We start from the raw sequence: 24,077 nt of genomic DNA on the forward strand, positions 1-24,077 counted from the left end.
ATATTTGTATGGAAATCTGAATAGGGATGATCCTGCTTCAGGGAGGGAGTTGGACTAGACCAGGGTAGGCAAAGTCTGACCCATGGGCTTTATCAGGCCCACGACTGATTCCATTTCCCAACAGTCCCTGTCTGTGTCGCTACAGCGTTTTCAGGAGATCTCTAGGAGTGACAGGGCTGTGGCAGCATGAAACCAGGGTTTCCATGGGGACTGGCCCCAGCAGTGCTGGCAGGGTGCATGGCGGGGCTGGGAGCTGCTCCGAGGTTGAGATCTTGTGGTGGTGACAGCATGGTCTAGAGCCAGGGCAGAGCCGTGACCTGGTGCCTGTATGCCCTGGGCAGGGGAACGTGGGCAGTGTATTGTGGCTCTGCACCAGCTCCAGACCATGCTGTCATTGCTGCAAGATCCCAGCCCCAGCCCCGGCCCTGGAGCAGCTCCCCACTCAGCTGCATGCAGGGGCTGCCACTGGCCGGATCTACCATTTTGCCCGCCCCTGAATTAGATGATCTGAAGAGGTCCTTTCTAGCCCTACTTTTTCTATGATTCTCTTATCCCCATTTTTCAGATGGGAAATGAAGCACAAAGTTGTTAAGACCAGGTTACACACACAGTCTGTGAAAAAGCAGAGAAGTAAACAAGAATCTCTCAATCTCTAAACATGGAAACATCCTTCCTCTCTACTTTTGCTATTTCATGTTAACAGCACTTATATTTCATGTTGGCTCATGCTAGTCTGATCAGTTCATAGCCTGAAGGAAAATATGAAACAGACCCTGCAGAAACGTGAGTGGTAAGCATTTACTGTAATGCAAGTGGACTGGTAATTATTGATTACAGCTTTCTAAAACATGAAATAATAATTTTAATGACAGCATGATAGTAGCCCTTGTAATGCATGTATTCAGGAGGCAATAAGAAAGAATTACAACCAATATGTAGGGTATAATGTAGGAAGTCAGCAGACAATGAAATGGTCAATATTTACATAAAATATTTTTCTTACAGCTTTATTTATTTGATATTTAAGTTACTAGCAATAATATAGTGACACTATAAGGAGAAATGCATTTTCCAAGCTCACTTGTTTTACTGGAATAATATTACTGAATCATACTTAGTGGTGTATGTTATACAGTTCATCTTTTCAGAGGCTGAATAAGTAAAATCAAATTGGCTAAGGTGATGTCTTTGCATTAGTCCTATTCCCATAACTAAGGCACTTAGTTCCACTAAAATCAATAGACTTGAGAGTGTGGAAGTGTAGAAGTAAAAGGCAAGCATAATAACTAGTCTAAATCCTATGTTGGCAAATAGATATGTAATTCTGTCACATGTATCTGCATGGCTGATTCTTTATTTGCATATTTTCAAAGGTTTGATCTACAAATGGATTTTAATTTGAGTACTTTTGCTTGAACAGCCTTTTGGGAGTGGGGGCAGGTCACGCATAATCAACGAGGAAAACAGACTGATGGAAGATGTATGTGGTGAATCTGAGCTCTTCTATGAAAAGAAATGCAATTATCATTGTTATTATTATTTATTTGTACTGGTTAATGGCCTCACTAGATTTTGGGCATTCTACAAGTGCAGAGATTAAGTGGTAGTTTCCAATCTTCAAAACTTAGTCTCTTAAACAATTGACTAGTGGTATGTGGGAACAGTCATTTACCTGATCCTTACAGTGAGTAAGCGAGAGATGATGCAACTTGAGCAAGGGCAAGTAGACAACTTATTGTGGCAGACTCTGAAGGAGACCTCTGATGCACAGAATCCCAGGCCAGTGCCTTAACCACAAAACCCTCCATCTTGCTGCACAAGAGCCAGATTCAGACCTGCCCTAAGGCTCTGACTCAGTAAAACTTCCCTAGCCAGCTAAAAATATTTAAGCACATGATTGAATCCAATTGACTTGTATGGGACCAAAGAGCTCTGGCGATATTGGGCTTAAGTACGTGCAACTTCCAAAGAAGTCAAAAGGCCTGGTGCCTGTATATGATACACAAGAATTTAATCCCTTTCCTGGACAAGTAGCATTTAAGGCAGGATATCTGCTGCGTCTTTGTAAGGAAAAAAACAAACATACCTTTCAAAATATAATTTGAAATGTGATTAAAAATTTCAAGTATCTTCTTGGAGAAAAACATAAACTCATGCTTTAAGGTCACTTACCTTTTTTTCCTAACCTGAAAGGAAAGAAAGAACCAAAAAAGGAGGGGTAATACATAGATCAGGGTGCTGGTAACTAGGGTGGCCATCATAGAGGACATTCTGGTTTTCTCTCTTCAAGAGAAAAATAGAGGACATAAAAGTGTCCGGTTTCATATCAATAGAGGACAGAGGACAACTGGACTGTCCTCTGTGATGGTCTCTTTGATACCCTACAGTGGTAACAAATGTCACTGTATATAACATTTGCTCTCCTATTAAAATCTCTTTACATAAAATTGACCAGCAATATCAGTCCAGGTGGGAGTGGATATCTGTCTATACTTTGAAAATCACCATCTGTGTTGCCCATCTTGTTATCATCAGCAGGGAAGCTGAGAGCTGAAAGCTGATTTATTTCTTAATGTGATCCATACAGGTCAAGGTTTAATCACATTGTTTCCCAAAGTGATGAAGAGTTTACAGCCACTAACCGAAGAGTGGATAAAATCCTGGGACCACAGAAGTTAAAGTCAATCTCCCATTTAATGGAGCTAAGATTTTGCCCATGATCTATTCTATGGGCAAAATGCAAAGTAAAACACCTAATCACAGACCAGTATCAAACCAGGCATCCCTGCACAGTATTACTACCAAGGTCTCCTTCTTTACCTGGGATGGCCATCTCCAGAGATTACTAATTTAATTATATTCATCTCTCAAAACCTAGGAGATTTGAAAATGAAATGTCTACTCTGATGTAGAGGGCCAGAATCAATAGCCATTAAGTGAATGAGGACATTTGGAGTACGTGAGTGTCTAAGCTACTCCACTCCATCAACAGCGCAGTTCATTTGGATAATACTTAGGAGCTAAGAGACAGGCAGAATCATTCATCATCCCAATACATCTTGGGTGACCACAAAACTGACACAGACAGTCCACATCCTCAGGTGGCTTGTAAATGGAGTTTGCCTGTGGAAAGAGTGAGCAGAGCTGAGGATCTGGCTCACTGATCTGTGCAGATGAACACAAGATGCAGTGAAGAAGTATGAAACAGCAAAATAATGCTTTAGCTGTTCCTGAAAAGATGTTTTTTGCCCATCTATCTCCACTATAGTGAAAATACTGTTGCTTTGTGGGACACAATGAAGCTAAGGTTCCAACGTAGCAGCTTCAACTGCAGTATTAATTGGGAATGTGTGGGATAATTCTGTAGAAATGTCTCCGCTACCTATTTCCCCAAACCTTAGGGTTTCATACTAAACAGAACAAATCACATCCTTAGCAATTCTGCTCTGCTTTGTACAGCTGCATGCTGCAGGTGGTGCCCTAAAAATATGTTTGTTTATTTTGCATCACTGCAGGCTGCAAAGCTGCACTTAAAAATGAAATAGATTCCTCCCTCTCCCCCTTCCCTGCTCTCCCAATCCCTTAAACATGATTGAAGGCAGGTGATGAATAACTGAGAACAAGTGATAACATTTAGGCTTGGCATGAAAGGATCCAAACCAGAATTGCTGGTTAAAGCACTGAAGAAAAACTGACAAACACAGTGTCTGGCTTTGAGATTTTTCATACTGTTTGATTCCAGAGAGGCAAGCCAAGCATGGCAAATTCACCTGAAATCTCCGTAATATGCCGGTGAAATCGTTACAATTGTTTCAAAATTGACAACTGTAAGTATAAAACACAATCAGTCAACAACAGAGCAGAAATCAATACAAAAAGGTGAAGATGACGACAGGGTAAACATAAATTGGCATAAAGTGACTATTGTAAGTATTTCTAATGTACTTGAATATCACAGTAAATAAGCACCAGATTAGACAAATTAGATCAGACCTCATTCTATCCTGGTACGTCCCTGATAACTGTCAAGGCTATATGCTTTCAGTTGCTCAGGATATTGCAAACATTACTCAGATTTTTTTTTGTTGCTCCTTTAAAGTTACCTGCTGTACACTAGGACCTAGGTCTTGCTGTTTGTTTATATGGCATGAAATTCTTTCCTCTGCAGAGCTCAGTATACAGTCCATGCATTGCTTAAATCTCCTGCCCCCAGTCTTCAAAGTGGATCTTATGTGGGATGTTAGTGATGTACAGGATTTAGACTGCCATCTGCATAGAGATGAACCTCTTATCTTCTGAACCTTTAACATTCAGGGTATTTGGGGGTTTTCTTTTAAAGGAAAAGAAGCATTTTATGAAAGAGAACTCTTTGAACTAGCATCACTATTGATTTGCCCTAAATTAGCAGCAGCTCTTATAAATTTCACAACATAACATTATTTGGCTTGCTGTCACCAGGACACGTCTCAGTAATCCTTAGGAAGTGCTTAAGAGAGAGATCTTTTCTTGGGAACTTTGAGTTCTGTGGAGCTTGAATGGTGCATCACTATAACCAAGTTTCCACTGCACAACTCTAAGCTGCTTCTAGTTACCAGGAGTACAACTACAGGTCTCTCACCTCTGTTAATCCATATTATATTTCAAGTACACTTTTAACTAAATATTTAAAGAAGAAAGGTCACACATGCACAGCTCAAACTTCTTTGTCTGGATGCTTTATGAGCCTTGTAAAAAAACTGCATACACTCAGTAAGTCATTTTCCAAGTCTGATAAAAGCTGGTTCTAATTAGAATTATTTTCTTTCTTCTCAGAGACTTTTTATCAGCAGGCAGTAAACAAGAAGCAGCAAAGCCAACATCCCTAACAGCGCTAAGATCAACAATCATGTCATAGTGGCCAGAAAATATAAGGAAATCAAAGTTAAAACAAGTAACCAATTTATACATGATGATTTATTACTTTACAGTTACAATGCAAGATTCACTTAAGTGCCCATAAAAGAGAATTGAAAGGAAAGATTAATTTCTTTCCTCCAACCAGGGATAGGTCTGAGCCAAGGCTTGGAGATTAGGTTGTTGAAAATAGAAAAAAAGTCTTCTCTTTTAACATTGTGTTGCATGCCACCCGCTAGTACCAGTAGTTCCTCTGTTACCTAACGCATTTATCATTACTGAGACTCTACGTCCATGTTTCTATTACTGAAACTGTATTCACATTTAGAACCCTCCTTATGATGTAATGAAAATGTTTAAACAATAGACTATTGTATAGTCCAATTGGATGGTTTGGAAAACTCACTACATATTTATTATCTCTCTTTTTACCTATAATACATCCATAGTAACATGAATAGCAAGAAGAGATGCAACTAGTCTGGGTTACATAATGCTGAGATCTCTGATACTTTGTCATTTTGTACTGTTTCCTTGGCATGAAAAGGAAGGCCCTATTTAGAAATACAGCTGTGTTCACACACTGACATCACAAAACTAGTTGATGTACTGTGCATCCTGTTTCTCTTAATGGCAACGACACCTGTATCGAAATGCAGTTTTCTTTGCTCATAACTTATTCTTATCCATAAAACTAAGTTAGAAAAATAAGTCTAAATCAACATTAGATATTAGCCTGAGCTATATAATTTGAGACTGAATACTTGTGACGACTTTGGCCAAGAATATTACTTGTTTATTTTTACTGTTTTAGGTTACGCTCTTCATACCAGAAAATGATGTTAGGGGTAGAGGTAGAGTTTTGCCCATTTTAGGAAAATAATTTCTGATTGGCCAGTTGGGTCATAAGAGAATCATGCTAATTAGTCTGTGGTTTGTGCTGAAAATTGAGTCCCTTGTTGCTATTTGAAAGTAATCAGCATAAAGCATTTTGTGACATGACTGCCTGAAAGATGCTAGAAAATAAATGCAATTGTACTCTATTATATTGGATTGTATTCCAAAAATGAACTGTAAGAAAGACTTGCAGAAATGAGCACTGGTAGAGAAGACAACTGCGAACACTTACTGCAAGGAAGATCTGAAAGGAACTGTGAGCCACTTCTATGTACTGGTATTCAAGCAAACACCCTGAGACAGTGATGTAGCGGTGATCTTCCGGTGCCCAATCTGGGGCTGGGGTTACTGATGTCACTGTGCAGCCTGGCCCATTTTCCATCCACCAGGAGCGGTGCATTGAGATATTAAAGGTCAGAATGAGATCTGTTTCCTGCAAAAGAGAAAAGGAAGATTATAATTTTGGAATGGTACTTGTGTGTCAGTGCTAATATCACTTCAAGCTGCTCACATAGATATCACACAGCAGGCATAAAGAAAATTACATCACAAAATTATTGGAGAAATCTTATCCCCTGTGGCAAGCCTGAGTACCTGGGGCTTGGCCTGTAGAGGTGGGTTGAATGGGGGTGGGGGAAAGTAATCCTTCAACCCAGGCTCTGTTCCAGGCAGTAACTGTGGCCTGGGGCTGTCATAGGCCAGTTACTGCTGTGCCTACACTGCAGTGACGGATGGATGTGCATAACAGAAGATCCACCCTCTCCATCCTGACTCCTTGTAGTTTGTTCCTGCCCTAATCCTCCAAGCCCTGCAAAAGCACAGTAGAAAATCCCCAGGAGCTGGGCTTCATGGAAGTGGTGGAGGAGTATGGACTTGTTGCAAGAACAATAAAATCTGTCTAATTATCATTAGTCAGCCATTTTCTGTGAGAAATATTTTACAACACATACTAAGACTCCATAAATAATTATTTTTGCCATTTTTAATGAAGAAACACTATAATTTTGACTGGAAACAGTACCCACACTGTCTTGCTCTATGAGAATTTTGCACATTCATGAGCTTTCAATTTACCTAGTTTTTCCCCCTAATATAGCTTTCACTCTCCTGGTCAGTGCCATGATTCAATGGGCCTCAAACCTTATTACTATTGCTGTTAATGCTAAGTCATGAGCTGGGATTAGGCCTGCCAGCAGTGGCCCATGTGACTTAATGTGACCACTGCTGAGAGAGCTTCACACATTACATTCACTTGCTGGCTGACAGCTTACTAAACTATTAATTCAGTAACAATTAAAATGACAAATTACCATGAGGAAATTCAATTTACTACGTGTATAGCTTGTATTAGGTTTTACTCCAGGTATGTACAGGCCTAACATTTATATCAAACTAACCAGGGTTAGGTCTATCTAAATGCCCACTCATGCAGGATTTTGGAGGGTTTAATTTGGCCAAAAAATGGTGCACCAATCTAAGTTAGTTCACCTAAAGAAGTGAATCTAGGAAGGGGTTAACCCAGTCTCTTGAATGCCTGCATCATTCGCCCCAGCCCTGGAGCTGAGCTAATACCAACCCCAGTCCCTAACCAGACTATTGTTAGCCCCCTGACTCTCCCATGACCAGGCAACACCCCTGCAAACCCCATCTTCATACCCACCATTTCTCTCTGTATCTGCCAACTTTCCATGAGCCTGCCAGCCCTACCAATCCCACCATCTCCTCCTCCCACCCAGAGTTATACCTTGGGCTGCCTGTGCCAGTCCTGCCAGTGGTGAACAGCTGCACGTGCCACCCCCAGGAGCAGCGAATGGCTGTATGTGCTGCTTCTGGTCTAGGTTTAAGCAGCTTAAGGTGAGCTTCCTAAACCTAGACTGGGTGAAGCATATGCTAGTTCACATCCCCAGTGACCAACAAATAAAACCAGAGTGCCTACCTATCCCAGTGATAAATTAACTAGATTTCATTGTACTCCTACAAATCCAAACCTGTCCAACTCTGCAGGAGGACCACATCAGTTCCACTTTGTATGAGAGTCTCTTCAATTGTGAACAAGTTGGGGGAGGGATAGGATTTGCCTTTGTTATATGTCATTATAGATTTTCTAGATTCCACTTCTAAATTCCTTTGTGTTTCACAGTCTTAGCCTTTTAACTTGGCAAAGCAAATTGCTTGCAGAGAGGTTTTTTTTGCAAGTAAGTAGTTTTTATCTATTGCCTTGTCCAAAGAGTATAGGGCCTAGTTAGATGGGAAAATAGTCTACAAATCCCTCACAGCCAGGACACAGTAGCTTGCTCAAAGGGTATTGAGTCAGTTATGCTTTTCCTTAAGGTTATATTTATAAATAGTTTATAAGAGGTTAATAAATGATTAATACATATCATAAGCATATTATGGACATGATTGATACATACTAAGAGCTGGTTGCATGCATATCAGTCAAAAGTGTGAAAGCCAGTTAGAAGTAATCTGTTAGAAGCCTGGACTCCATAACAACCTGTGGCATTAACCCTTTATAAACTATTGATAAAAGTAACCTCATTGTAAAAATGTGACCATCTATTTAAATCAGCATATAGGCTCAGTCATGCAAGTAAAAATTCCCTGTGAGAAATGTCTTTTCAGAACCAAACTCTCCCGTATGTTGCCATGACTAACCGACATTTTTCAGACTATAGATAATATTAATAATTAAGAACCTCATAAAGATTTCAGAGTGTAACTATTTAACAAGGTTTACCATAGTGATCTGAATATAACTATTCACAGATACACATATGAATTTTCCCATGTCCTGAAGAATATACATTTTTCAATTTAAATGATAGGCTGTCACTTTTTGCATTAACTCAACCAAAGCTAATTCTATCCAGAAGATTTTTGTATAATTTTATGATTGATATATAACTCCAGGATTGTATGTGGCACCATACTGATTAATGTATTTAAAAAAATCAGTCCTGCCCCAGATGCAGTGATGTTACCTCTGTGTTTGTCTTTTAAAATCAATTACTAGTGTGCACTCACTCAACCAACTACCACATGGCAGGACTAGCTGTATATGGTTTTGTAGTCAATAAAAAGAAAATCATACAATCCCATAAACCTCTGAACATGTAAACATTCACCATTATGAATAGCGCTTCATCAGTATGAAGTGAATGGTACTACTCATAGTAGTAAGTTCTAATAGTTAAGTGTGAATGATCAGATCACCATGTGAGCATATGCACAAAGAGCCCAGACCTACCAGAACAAGATGCTTTCAGGTCTGGTGACCTGTCTCTAAGTGCTGCAGTTTAATATGACAAGCATCGTAAGACAACCTTTGAATTACTAAAAGCAGCCAAACAAAGAGTGTAACTTAGGATCAAAATCAAGTGCAAGCAGGTAGAATGAGGATGGCATACAGAAAAAGAGATGTGCTGAACAAAGTCACACTTCTGACCACAACCTAAGTTTATACAAAATTGAAAATTTAGTGTGTGGGGAATATTTTGGCATAGATACAAGGGGGTTGAAGTGCACAACTTTTTCAAACAGATACACAATACTAATATTTTCTACAAAATGAAAACATTTTTTTTCACAATTTGTCCCAGATAGTCCCAATGCTCTAAAACAATGTCCAGAATGATGAATACTCTCTTTGTGGCTTGAATTTCTGGTTGAGGGACACATGTTGATGACCTTTTCCTCACAAGAAAAATGGAAACACATTATCTAAAAATTTGCTGTTGGGTCTGATACTCTTCTCAAATGCACTGATATAATTCTAGAGTGATATATATATATAAGACGTCCAGCAAAAAATGGAAGCAGCTTAGGTAGACTAATGCAACATTTCTGTTCACCAGTCCTGGGCTGAACCAGTGGCTGGGGCGGTCCAGCAGGCATAGCTGGGGGGCTATTTGTATTATGGTAGCCTTCTGGCTCCAGTGGTGCAGCACAGCTCTCTGGCCTCCAGTTCCATATGTGCCATACCTGCATGAGGGCTCTCAAAACAGCCTGATGTTTCTCAGAGCACAGCCTTCCCCTCCACCTGCCCTATGGGATCTTCTCTTCACTGGAAGCAGGGACATTTAGACCCCTTTTTGGTACACAGGCCTCTTGTAAAATGCCTGGAATATGGCTGAGAACATCCTAGAGTGTCTTAATCTAGTGGTATTCTAATAATATGATTGAGATCAAAATTTACCACCTTTTTGTGAGAAGACCCTTCCCCTTAAAATCATCCTATTTAATGAGGGAAAATTGTAACCTCTCTATTTTTTTTAATCAAAGCATCTGGAAGAATGAATAGGATAAATTGTTTGGTGTTATGTTATTGTTTGCAGCACAGTTACAAGTATCATAATTGAGTAAAAATGCTTAGCAAAATAGAAATGAGTGGACCAAATGGCCTCCTTCAAGAAAAAAAGTGCATTTGGCCACCAAATACTTTTTTTAAGTTTCTTTAAAATGGATCAGGACTAGCTGGACACAGAGGAACATAATCCTACTGAGTATATCCCCACTCATTTCAATGGACTTGTGTTTGATTACAAACAGCTTTGCTTTTCCAAAGACTTATGAATGAGAAGTGGAAGTAAATTTAAAAAATGCATAGACAATATAATTATACATTAACTTCTGCATAGTCAAATATGCAAATAAACCACTGCATGTTCCAGCAATATTCCCTCCCTGAAAATATCCCCAGAAGATTCACAAATTCAAGATTTTATTATGCAAAATATTTTTTTTTCAAAATTATAATTTTTAGTTGCCTTTTTAGTTGAAAGCTGTGATTCATAAAACACAAAAGTGCTCTAGTCAAAAATAGCTTTTTGGGGGCTCATAGTAGAAAGAAAAATCTTGAGTTAATGTGCAGTGCAAAAGTGGGCGTTAACAGATCTATTTCTGGCTTTGCCAAACACTTCCTATGGGACCCTCATTTATTGAGTAAACGAGACAAATATCCTTGTTTGTCTCCCTCATTTCCAGAATGGGATGACCCTCTTCTCACAAAAGTGCAAGATGGCTTAATTCCTTAAATGTGCAACTCCTCCCGAAGGCTTTCCGTGTTCCTTAGATAAAAGTTGCTAATGTAACACTGAGTGCCAGTAGGATTTTTAAATTGTAAATTTAATGAGTCATCAAAGAACTTTTAGAAGGTAAAAAAAAATGACAATCAAGTGTGAGCCTTGTTTCTGAAAACATCTCCACATATTTCTTGACACATCTCAGTGTAATAGGCTCTCCCAGGATACAAACAAATGTCATGGATCCTGGGATATATCATTTTGTCCCAGGACAAAGTACCTTTCTCAAATCCATGGCCATTATCCATGTCTGTTGTCTTGGGAGAAATCCTAAAAAGGTTCACATGGTAAGATTTATTAATGGTTATCCCAGGACATTGCACAGTACATCTAAACAGTTTTTCTGGTATTGCATCATTGAATCAAGGGTAGACAAGTGGCAGTGCATCAATCTCTCACAAAAGCCTGATTAGAAGGGCAATGTGTACATGTCAATTTTGAGAAATGTCTGTTTTGGGACAAACACAGGCACAATTTATCCAGGGATAAATGCGACATCTATCCCTAGCCTAATTGGTTTAAAATGGAAAAACCTTCCCTGAAGTCAAAATGGAATAACCAGTATAAACCCCTCACAAGCGGGGCTGGAGTCAAGCCCAGACTCTATTATGTCTCTAACCACACCAAGTGAGCTAGCTCGTCGACACATGTGCAAAGGAAGACTAAGACATGGATCCCCCAAAGATTTAAATGGGCCGTAGGCCCATTGACTTGAAGGCTTGTTACAGTTTGCACCACTTCAGGATTGACTCCCTTAAGTGTGAGTAATTCCATCTACAGGTTAGGTGACTATTCATAGTTGACTGGTAGTGAAGGACTTGTGAGCAGTTTTAGCTTTTAATGAAAAACTGGTGAAGTCTGGAAGCTCTTTGAAGAATTGTATAAATTGGAGTGTGGTTGATGCATCTGTCATTAATATCCATTCTTCTGGAGCACTGAGAATTCTTCATGAAAATGTCCGTCTTGCTATTTACACATGCTATTATGCACACTGTTTGAATACAGTTTTAGTGGACATAAGCAAAATCTACACTGGCAGCAAGGGATTCCCCTCCCTCCCTTCACCCCCCTTTGTGTGTTTGCTACATGTTTTCTTTTCAACATCTGTGGTTCAGAGACTGTTCAGAGGAATAGCTTGATAAGCCTTGAAGCTATGGAACTTAACAGGAAGTGTGATACATGTTGGGCATGCCAATATGGTACTGTTCACTGCCTGTATATCAAGGAAAATTTTATCATCTCAAATCAACAAACAGTTGGTTCCTTTTATTAGACACAGAAATACATCTGTACAAGCTTTATTAATGATCACCATGATGCTTTTGCAAATCCTGCTGATATTTGTAAATGAAATTTACATTTGCTGTTAATGAAAATCAGTGCTTTGAAGCAGACTCTGCTCATACCTCAAGGAGTGGAAACTAGGCACAAATATTTGGAAAGACATCTTTATTGACCTTCTTGAGATGACAAAGACATTTAATGTAGATATAGGGGGATACTGGTTTATTACATAAGAAAGCTACCATCTGAGCACCTCACAGAGGCATCATAAGGTCAGATACTTTTGAGATAAGTCTGTAATTGAAATTGTAATTTCAGCTTACCCTCACTTTATAAAAATATTGACCATTGACAACTTTGATTCAAGACTCAGTGTTAGATTAACTTCATAGTGCATAACAGAAGAAAACAGGAGTAAAAAATTAAATTCAGAAAATGGCCATACTTCCCTTGCTACAGAGGGTAGTAGAAGTCCAGTCCTGTTCAAATGTGGAAAGATATGGTTAAAGGGTATATGATTAAATATTTCCTTTATGGTGTTACCATAAGGCAGTTCTTGCATCAGTTCTGGCAGACTATTCCAGATACAGCCCCAGGAGAACGTGAAAGACATCTGTACCGTGTAACTCATGATGGTTCCTCTAGACTAGGAATAGACATTCAAAAAGCCCGAGGGGAAATTTATCTAAGTTACACGGTTTTCTGTAAGAGGTGTAGTTGAGATCAGTAGTGAACAGAACATGAATTCACCCTTTGGTGAGTGCAAATCTTAGACCAAGTTCCACCATTTTAAAGCTAGTCTGTGTGTGCTGGACTTGTGTTCTGTTACAGGTATAGACTGGTTTCCAATCACTTATACCAGTACAAGTGTAATAGCTGTACTTGGCCCTAGAGGTACAAAGGACACTGCTGACACAGGGAAACAGAATTCTACTTCCCTGCACTAGTTTCAGTGAATCTGGCTCATCATGTCATGGGAACTCAGCTTCACTCATTTTTATAATTAGAAATTTCTGAAAACCTGACAAAGCTTTCATACTCATTTTGTCAAATACAGCAGTGCAACCGCTCATTTCATTTTTCAAACCCAAACTAGCAAGTACAGAGTGCTTGGAGACTGAATTATCACATGCAGTTTCAGTAATAAAAGATCAATGTCTAAAAGCTTCTGGATGCTTTGGATTCACAGAGGCCTCTACAGGCAGCTTTTTCTTCTGTTATCTCAGTTTTCCACTTTTACTAGTTCTCCTCAGCCAGTTTCATTTTCTCATGTGAGCAGATCTTCTCCAGGCTAAAGAAAAAACTGCATTCACCATTGGGGAAAAACAATGTGAACAGCTTGGCATCTGTTTCTGTCTGTCGTTTGTGGTGGTCTCACAATGCATAACATGCAGCAGTCCAAAGGGATGCTGTATTTTTTTGAAACACATGCCGTTTATTTTTTTCTAACATCATACATGTAATAGGGTTGATCTCCATGCATCTCAAGACCATAAAGTTCTGTAAAGTTCCATACACAAAGATATTGTTACTATATAACAAATGCCACTTCTGTGTACAGATTGTGGATTCTCATGTATACTTTCTCTTCACTGATCTCTGCTGTCTCTATTTCCCTTTCTCCTGAACGTGCATCTTTACTCCTCTTCCCTTTGGCATAATTTGTCTTGGTTAACTATAAAATCCTGTATATAGTGGGTACATCAACAAGTTCAATTACCCCAATACAATAAACTCAGGCGCAGTTTGCGTTCCTCCAAGGTGCAGCATTTATATATGCACTTGAGATCACAGTGATTCGTGCTGGGGCAGAGCAGCCCTGGGCTGGCAGAGGCCCGGGGGGGGGGGGTCAGCCCTGGGCTCTGGGTGGCAGTGTTGGGTGGTGGAAGCCCCTGAGCTGAAGCACAGTGTGCCCCAGCCAGCCAGGGAGCAGCACATGGAGACAAAGGAGCAGCCAGCCCAGAGCTGCCTGCTCCCCCATTTTGTGGCACACTCTGAGGCTGGCTGGGATGTAGTGTACCAGCATAGGGGCTCCACAACACATGGAGACAGGAGAGCAGGGAGGGCTGCTTGTCCCTCATCTATGCATTTGTCCCAGCACAAGCTATTTTTCAGTGCTTTGCACTGCTTTTTTTTTTCAGGGTTTTTTTTTTCTTTTCGCTACCGGGAAACCCAGTAGCAAATTTTGCCCCTGCTCTGCAAATTAGCAGCCATGCACACTTTAACATGCAATGCACATGATTTCTGGCACCACAAACAAGAAGTGCCTGTATGTGTGAATGTGGCCACTGGTGCCAAACCTGCTCTTATACAGCAATTTTTTACATCACTGTAACACCTTTGATTTCAACAGAGTTCCTCTTGGTTTTCATCAGTGCAAGTGAAAACAGTTAAGGCCCATACATGAGCATCCAATTGCTGATATATAAATGAAGACATCAGAAGCAGGTTCACCTGTACTTGTAAAAATTTGTGCTCTTACAATAGTTCTAAAGTATATTTTAAGAGTGGGATATTACCATACAGGATAATGAGTCACTATTAAAGACAAATTAAAGGGGAGGAGGGGGATAGATGATTCAGCCCCTTTGAAGTTGGAAAATAATTACAACATCCTCAAAAAAAGAAATAAATAAAGAAAAAGTATATTCTGACAAATCCTCAAAATGTTCAGCAACTCCCATACACTGTTGGATACTGTCACTGAGTACTGAAGGGTGCTAATGTTCTGGTCACTCCTGTCCACGTTCCTGTGACATTCTGCTGAACTGCAGTCAGTGCAATCACAAATAATAGGTTTTAATTTCTTCTTTAAATGCAGTTTGTACAATAAGAATTTTGATATGTTCTAGTAAACAATTATCTTCTGCTAAACTCCAGTTTATATAAACAATTGGCTCCTGTACATGTGCGGGGACCTTGCTCTGATGCGTTGGAGCATGAAAATCAACCTGTTTCAGAAGCCTTTTGCATCACGTGTATCAGCTTCCCCATGCGTCTCTACGCTGAAAACAATGGTGGCGGGGAGCTGGGGGCTGGACCCAATGATATTACGAGGTTTTATCCAGCCCTAACATCTATGAAATAAAACATATTCAATGAGCTTTAGTTCAAAGTTCCCCACCACTGCTTTTTCAGCATGGGGATGCTGATAAGCATGATGTGTGGGTGCTTTTAAGTAGCATAGGTTGCAAATTAAAGTCCCTGGTGCTGTGCCCCAAACATGTGTAAAAATGCCCAATATCATTAATTCACCTTCACTCAAGGTTTTGGAATACACTTAGCAAATATTTTCTTAACCTCAATAGAAACTATGTGAAAGAAAATTGAAACATTTTATACCTTCCCCTTGTAGTGATTAATTTGCTATCTCAGAAACAATGTTTTTGTCACTGTGTCAAGAGGACTCTATCCAAGCCAGCATTCTTGTTTTAGTCTAATATAAAAAAATCTTTCCCTAACCATATATCAAGATGCACTTGGAGCCTGAGTGAGGCATAGAGCTGCTATGACAGGTCTAACTCACCCAGAAATTCTCCCTTTGTAGATGGATTTCCCCTGAGGATATCTACTTGTTTTATGGCTCCTTTGCACTACAGAAGTGACATGGAGGATGTGCAGCAGAATATAAAATCTGAGCCCCAATTTAGGGCTTCTGCTGGGTGCAGAGACAAGTTTGAACCAAAATGCTGGACTACACATGTGAGCAGGAGGAATAAGGACACCTGTTACACATCTCTGTGGTTGCCTGGACCTTCAGGCTAGGCACAACAAAATAAAACAGGTATTCTGTGCCTGCCACTTCCATTGTGCAAAAATAGGTGGGAGGGTCTGAGCAATCTAACTCTGTTAGGTTTGTTAGATATGAGTTCCTTGTCCCAACTTTTGATGTTTATGAGTTTTTCATGAAATATATTCTTTATCAACCCAGATTATAACTCTGCAGAGTTAACCTATGCAGATGCTCATAGAATGGAATATATACTGCTTTAACCTTCATACGTTCCCATGGAGTAATTTCCTACCCCAGATGCATACTTTGTGCAGTATCTTAAAGTTAATTAATTCTAAAAATTTGTTTTTAGGACAGTGTCACTGGCAATGCAGTGCACAATATCCCCAAAGAACAGCCATCTTACATGAATGGTTTGCGTTCTGTGGATGAAAAACTGCCCAGGGTAACATGTTACCCCAGGTGTGAATGTGTTTTTCCATATGGGGTAACAATTTACTCCAATCCCATGTTAACGCATTAGGGTAACTTGTTACCCAATGCAATTTCTGTATAAATGACAGGCTAGACCTGTTTGGCCACTTCCGGTGGATGCATCTGAAAGGTCAGCATTCATTCACACCTCATTCATGTCCACTTCAGGTATCCATGGTAACTAATGGATGGCCATCCTCCACTCTGCTTTTGCAGAAGATGTGGTAATCCCTTTTGCTAACCACTTTGTTTGCAAGCTGCAAAGCCATTAAAACACCCTGCCCTTTGCCAAAAAACCCCCAAAACCCTTTTGTCACACCCAAATCCACCTTTACTCTCTTTTCTCATGGCAAAACTACACCTCACCTGTCTCTTTCATAACATACAGGCTAGTTTAGCCTGCCTTTGTTGGAAGTGAGGATAAGGAGCAAAAGGACAGCAGAGAAGAAATAGAACAACATCATACTGCAATACAGTGTACACTATGGAGTCCCCTTCAACTCATGAACTGATGAAATCTTATCCTGAGGCAGTGAGGATGTTAACTTTGTTCCAGACATGGGAGATTGTTCAGAGCAAGAAGACCACGTGTCTATGGAGGCTTCATTCAGCTCATATGAGGAGGAGTTGGTGCCACAAGCAGAAGTGATTCCAATGCTTCCAGTGGGAAAGGGAAAAGGACCAGCTCGGGGCCACTGTGAAAGGCCAAGGAGAGCTACAGCAGGTTGTGGAACAGAACCACTGTCATCACCCCCGGAAAACATTGTAGATGATGACACCTTTAGAGGAAGGAATGGCAAAGTGTGGGGAAAAAAGTCCACAGCTAATACATCATCGGAGAACAGCCAAGGACATAGTCCATGAAAGTGTTGGGCCAACAAAAGAAAGTAATAAAGACACAGTGGTGGAAACGTTCCACCTGTTTCTCTCACAAGACATCCTGACTGTTATCATAAGAGAAACAAACAGAGAGGCAGAAAGAAGATTCAGGGAGTGGAATGACAGCCATCCTGAAAATAGAAAGGAGTGGAAAAAGAAGGATGAAACAGAGTTGAAAGCCTACATTGGTCTCCTACTGCTGAAAGGTCTACACCACGGTGGTCACGAGGCATTGGGGGAGTTGTGGGAGCAACACACTGGGTGTCCTTGCTTCTGTGCCACCATGAGTTTAAAACAATTCCATCAAATCACCAACTACCTGAGATTTGACAACAAACTGACACATGAGGAAAGGACAGTAGTGGACAAACTTGCTGTCTTCAGAGATATTTGGATACAATTTGTGGAGCAGCTCAGGAAATGGTATATTCCAGGAATATACCTGATGGTTGATGAGCAGCTCATTGTGTTCAGGAGTCGCTGTCCCTTTAGACAGCATAGTAAAAGCTTTGTTATCTGGCACTCATGGAGAATGGAGAGTGCTGGATAACAAAATATGTTAACTGAGCAGCCCAAACAGGCGTCTTTGCCTGTTTGGGCCAACACCTGTACCACTGTGTCTGGGGTGTTGCCACCCCTCCCACCATGTTGCCGCCCCCCTGCAGGCCCCGTGAGCCCCAAGGGACAGGGAGGTGGGACCCACGCAGGCTGCTATGCCCCAGGCCATGGGGGCTTGGGAGCACAGGCTGCCTTCCCCTGGGCCGTGGGGGCTCCACAAAACCAGAAGTGCCATGGTGGATACTTCTGGTTTCACTTTTCCCTTACAAGCTCTTACAAGCCAGCATGCCAGTTAAAAAAGCATGCCAGCTTGTAAGGTGCCGGATAATTCAGCTTTTACTGCATATGCCCAGCCACCCTGCCAAATATGGCTTGATGGTACTGTGTTTCAACAACATCCTTCCCCCTATATGGAGACATCTACCTCGGCAAGCAACCAGAAGCTGCTTGCTGGGATCCTATGACCCCAGCTGACTTCCTGCCTCTTGGGCAGGGGGCTGGACTCGATGATCTTCTGAGGTCCCTTCCAGCCCTAATTTCTATGAAATTATGAAAGTAATCTTCGTACCCAGGTCATTGAAAAACTGGTTCATCCCTGGTACAAGACGGGAAGGAATATTGTGGGTGACAATTTTTTTATAAGTACTGACATGGCAGAAAGACTACTACAGCAGGACTTGACCTACGTGGGTACAATTCAGAAAAACAAGGCTGATATCCCAAATGAAATGCAAGCAAATCAAAGAAGGGAAATTTTTCCATCCATTTTTGCTTTTGAGGGGAACTAACCCTAGTTTAAGAAGTCCAAAGTTGTGCTGGTGCTGTCAAGCATGCACCATCAGCTATCAGTGGGTAGAGAGCAAAGAAAGCCAGACATCATCCATGACTACAATAAAAACAAGGGTGGGGTGGATAACCTTGACTGCTTAGTCCATATGATCCCCTGCAGACAGAAAATAAACAGGTGGCCAATGACATTATTTTTCAATATGTTGGATGTGGCTGCCATTGCCAGCCTCATCATTTGGCTAGGCCACAACACAAAGTGGAAGCAAAGATCACATTTAAGAAGACAGCACTTCTTTTTGCAGGAGCTTCAAGAACAGTTGACTGATGGACAAATAAAACAAAGAATGATGGACAGACGTAATCTGTCTAAATCTGTCAAGTCTTGTATGCATAAACAACGCCTGCCCCCGGTGGCTGGGTGGGGCATGGCAGTGGTAAGCAGGAGCTCCTGCAGATGTTGCTGGCACTGTAGGCAGCAAGGGGGTGGGGTGGGGTCATCGAGCACTGACCCACAGATGCCACCGGCAGCATCAGCAGCAGCCAGTGGGGATTGTTGACCGCCCGCAGATGCCTTTTTGTAGTGGGTGCACCGCCATGCTCTGGGGGTGCACATGCACCTGTGTGCACCCCCTACGTGTCTCCCCTGCTGCATGAGTGCCCAAAATACAAATTGCCACAATGCAACCCAGTAGAATCTTCTGCAAGCATGAGTGGATGTTGTGCTTTTTGTCCAAGGACAGATGACCACAAAACCCAGAAACAATGTGAAGATCATAAGCGATTTGCTTGTGTATACCACAGTACATCACTGCTGCTTTGTGAGGAATGCAATATTTAGTTAAAACAGTTAGGAAATGTATTTGGAAGTAACTGTTAGTTTGAAAACCGTGTGAACTGCAGGCTTCATAAATTATTCATTCACGTTTTGAAAATCTAAAAAAAGTTTAAATTGCATTCACAGTTCTAGTTAAATAATATTTTGGTTTCAAATCATCATAAATAATCTTTCAAACAATCTGTATGTTTAATAGTTTCTGGCATATTTATACTGTTGTCACTGGTTCCATTTTGTTCATATGGGTGGGGTAACAAGTTACCCCATGAGACCAACAATATTGAATTGTGGGGTAACAAGTTACTCCATGAGAACAAAAATGGTTATGGTTTCATGAGAGTGGACGAGGGTTAAAACTAACAGCTAAATATTATTAAATTCTGTAAAACAGCATATAACTGTAAAATGGTGAACATTTGGGTTTTTCCCACTGTTTACCAATAACATATATTAAAATGTGCCATCACTTTCCTAATTGCCTAAAATTGAAATGATTGCTTTGGCTTTTTAAATTTTGCTTTAAACAACCTGACTATTTTATGACCTCAGAGATGCAGGAACTCTAAAATGGAGTTAATACTCTTCTGATTGATTCAGCCTCACCGGTTTCTACCAATATTCCCATTCCTTGACACAGAATCTTCACCCATTTGATCTGGGCTCTGGACTAGTTCCACTCCACATACATAATGAATTCTCGCTGCAGCTTGCCTCCACATCTATTGCATGTGCTGCAGCGGGGGGAGGCAAACTGCAATGAAAATTCACTATTTATGTGGAGTGGAACTAGTCCAGAGCCCAGATCAGGAAAGATGATGACCAAGGACAAGTGTATGGAGAACATGATAATGCCGTTACGGATGTCAGACTGCTCCATCAGCTAGGAAATAAAGAAGAGAATGGATCTATAAGGTAGATACAGATGAGCATCCATTTGTGGAAGAAAGGAATAGCAAATGTCCTTAAGAGATGTACCATCTTCACCAACTCAGCTTTCCAAGATGACGATAAAGACATTTAGTGTTCTGCAACGCATCCAGCAATTAGCAATTTTATATTCATCAGGATTTCAAAATAATTTGAGAGGTCTGGATGGCTCAGGAAATTACTTAAAACAAGGAATCTTTTCCAGTTTGATTTCAATCTAGCCCAAATGGCTGATGTCTATAGATAGAATGCTTTTCTACAGAGGGAATTTATTGTAAAGAGAAATCGCTATTCCTCACTAATTTGTTGTATTCATCATATAGAGTAAGAGTATACAGGACAAGAGGTACTGTGGAATAGCTATTCACCATTAGCTATTCCAGGTTATTTTGCTGGGTAGACCAGCTCAACTAAGTTATCCATCTTGCCTTCTAGCTGAGAGATATTACAGTGAAGGTCGCTGTCCACATATTGCAGATCTGAAAATACATAATGTTCAAGTTTTTGCTTCACAGTTCTGACTTGGGCCCCAAAGTGAACTGTCATGAGTGCACCCCAAACATGATATCCATACACAAGGATCAGTATTGTAACTATGCTGAAGACTGAAATTAGGGATGAATCTAGTTACATAGTTTCTACCTGATACATTCTGAAATATTCAGGTTGCTGTTGAAATAGTTGAGTTTATTTATTTGTAGATCAACAAGAAGATTGTAAAGCTGTTACATGCACGGCTCTTTTACATGACTGTGACAAACTTTAATTCATAATGAATACATTTGTGTCCTTGGAAGTGCTGAAGTCTATCATAGTACCTAAGCCTATATTCAGATTTGATATCAAACTCATTTTACTTTACATGCAGCAATTAATTTAATAGTAAGTGAAACTGTCCTGTCTTCACATGGTTCTGTACCATGTCACTTAGTGATGATCACAGCTTTAGTTTTATTAAAACTAATTGGATTATCTACTATCTGAATCTACACACTTGCCTGACTAGAGAAATAAGATAAAACATGTTCAATATCTAAGTTAAAATAATCTGTGGTTTTGCCTACCAGCTGCTTCCTTCCAGAGGCATACCTTTGCATTGGTAGCAGCAGTGCAAGAGACGACATTAATGGCTGTGCTGTTGTTGGTGGCAGCCAGGTCAGCACATACTACTGCTTTCTCCATTTAGGAAGTTTAAAATGGGATAACGTCTGAAATGTTTCTGAATCAAGACATTCAAAATTCCTCCAACTCTAGAGCTGCATACAATTTGTTCAGCAAAGTATGTTAAAAATGCTGTTTGGTGAAGCTGAACCTATCTGCAAAATGAGATGGAACAACTCTGGCTGCAAAAACAAAGAATTTCACAAATATCAGAAAAGTTCATTTCAGCATTTCTGAATCATAGGGAAAAAACAGAGCAGGAATGGACTTCAAGGCTGTGTTGCAAACATATCTGTGGTGCCACACTGCATGTTCAGGTGTTCCCTGCATTGCAAGGAAGCAACGCGTGGGGTTTTTTTGACCCTGGGCGATCCAGGGGTAAAAAAAAAACCCACAAAAAAAAAGTAGAGTAGCGCATGTGGGGACAGTGTGTGCTGCTCAAAACCAGAGCTGGGCCAGCTGGAGCCACACTCCACTGCTGACCAGACTCTGAGCAGCAGGATCAGTGCTGCTGCAGCCCCAGGAGGCCCCCAGGACCCAAGGTAAGGCTGCTGGGGCCTTCCTGGTGCTGGCCCCTGCTTCCCTTACCCCACCTGAGGTAACAGGCATTCCCTGGGGACAACAAGCACAAGCACAAGGTATCCTGCTGTTAGTTGTCCCTAGGGAAACAAATGTCTACATCCATGTCGACGTGGCCCAAGAGGTCATTTAGTCCAAAGCCCTGCTAATCCATTCCAAAGAAATGTGTGTCCAGCACTTAAAAAATTCCAGTGATGAAGATTCAAAAACCCTCCAAGGTAATCTGTTCCAGTGTTTAAACACTTTCATAGCAAGAAATTTCTTCCTAATCTATTCTAAGTCTTCTTTGTTGCAATTAAACCTCTAACTTCCTGTCTCAGCCCATGTGGACAAAGAAAACATTTGATTGCCACCCTTTTTTTAATAACACTATTTTCATTTGAAGACTGTTATAAAATCCACTCTCACTCGATTTTTCCTTCTCCAGACTACATAATCCAATTTTTTCTGAGGTTTCTTCGAACATTTCATCATATTTTTAGACCACAAATAATTCATTAAATCATAGAAAGTTAGGAGTGAAAGGGATCTCAGGAGGTCATCTAGTCCAACCTTCTGCTCAAAGCAGGATCACCCCTAACTAGATCATCCCAGCCAAGGCTCTGTCTAGCCGGGTCTTAAAAACCTCTAAAGATGGAGATTGCACAACATCTCTGGGTAACCTGTTCCAGTGCTTGGACTCTACCCTGGACTCCTTCCAATTTGTACACATCTTTCTTTAAGTGTGGTACCCAAAACTAAAAATAGTACTCTAGGTGAGGCCTCAGGGTTGCTGAAGAAATTGAAATATGCTATGAACTTTTCTCGTAACAAGACTGCATTGGTTACCAATACTATGATTTTTGTGTAACCCCAAGCATTAGAATCTTCCTTGCAGTACTGCAGCCTAAACAGTCTCCATTTTTTATTTGTCCTTATTGAATTTCTTCTGATTTATTTTGGACTATTTCACACTCTTGCACTCTTGTGTTTAGCTTTATTTATAATAAACATTTTAAAAAGTCAGAAAAATCTCTCTCTCTTTAGTGCTTTGTCTCTCTCTCACACACACACGCTTTATGTTGATCCGTGCTGATTTTTTTGGTTTAACCACTAAAACAAAAAACGAAACAGACACCCCCCCAAATGATTTATTCATACAGTGCTAGTCCTATACTTTGAAGCTTATTCAAACAACCAAAAGAATCATTTTCACTAGTGTGAAAGAGTAAAAATTGGTGTTGGATGTTACAACATGAAACATGTGGACTTGAGCTACCATTATAAGCATGTTACAATCACTTTTGAGTTATGTAATGATATTAAACGCTTTAAGACCCTATGCCCTCAACAGAATATGATAATTCAAGGTTATCTTGAAATATGTAGCACAGAATGTTGCACAAAATGTGTGTAAATTTTCCATTAATTTGCAAAAGCACATCTTAACGGATGCTATTAAGACACTGAGCCAAATCTCTCAGCTGATCTCAGCTGACATACTTCCCCTGCTGCCAATGAAACAATGCCAATTTATAGCCATTGAGGTCCATAGGGTGATAGCCTGTCACCTTCTTACATGTTGACTAGTTAATTACTCCATACATATCTCCAATGAAATTCACAGGACTGCTTGACTGAGGGTACGTGTGGCAGGGCACTGGTTGTGCCTGCCACTTCAAGGGCCTGGAGCTGGGAGTCACCGGGTGCCTAATGAGGGCAGCCATTTTAGATTCAGGGCTGCACATATAAGCAAGGCAGTTCTGCTGCTGGAGGCCAGGCAACAACATTGCCTGGCTGGAGGGCTGCTGATATCATCTGGAGGTAAGGGAGGAGCTGTAAGGGATGGTAAGGAGGCTCCTGGTCCTGGGCATGACCTAAAACTGCACCCTGCTGGGAATGGGTGGCCTGGTGGGGCTCTCAGTGGCGCAAGAGCCCCCAAGCCAGTTACCACCCTGGTGAAAGACAGGTAGGGGTGCCTTAACCCTAGCCCTCACCTTTGGGT

The 24,077-nt window shown here is 40.7% G+C and overlaps 1 protein-coding gene across 1 annotated transcript in view; it reads right to left on the reverse strand.

Moving 5' to 3' along the window:
* The window catches only part of NKAIN2 (Sodium/potassium transporting ATPase interacting 2), a 1,199,564-nt gene that overhangs the window by 165,570 nt on the left and 1,009,917 nt on the right, over positions 1-24,077 (reverse strand). Inside the window, exon 4 of the mRNA XM_019520021.1 lies at positions 6,023-6,223. Coding sequence (XP_019375566.1) covers positions 6,023-6,223 — 201 coding nt within the window. The remainder of the gene's footprint in view (positions 1-6,022; positions 6,224-24,077) is intronic.

Source organism: Gavialis gangeticus, unplaced genomic scaffold (assembly GCF_001723915.1).
Source record: "Gavialis gangeticus isolate Ggan-Ray unplaced genomic scaffold, GavGan_comp1, whole genome shotgun sequence".
NCBI classification, from domain to species: Eukaryota; Metazoa; Chordata; order Crocodylia; family Gavialidae; genus Gavialis; species Gavialis gangeticus.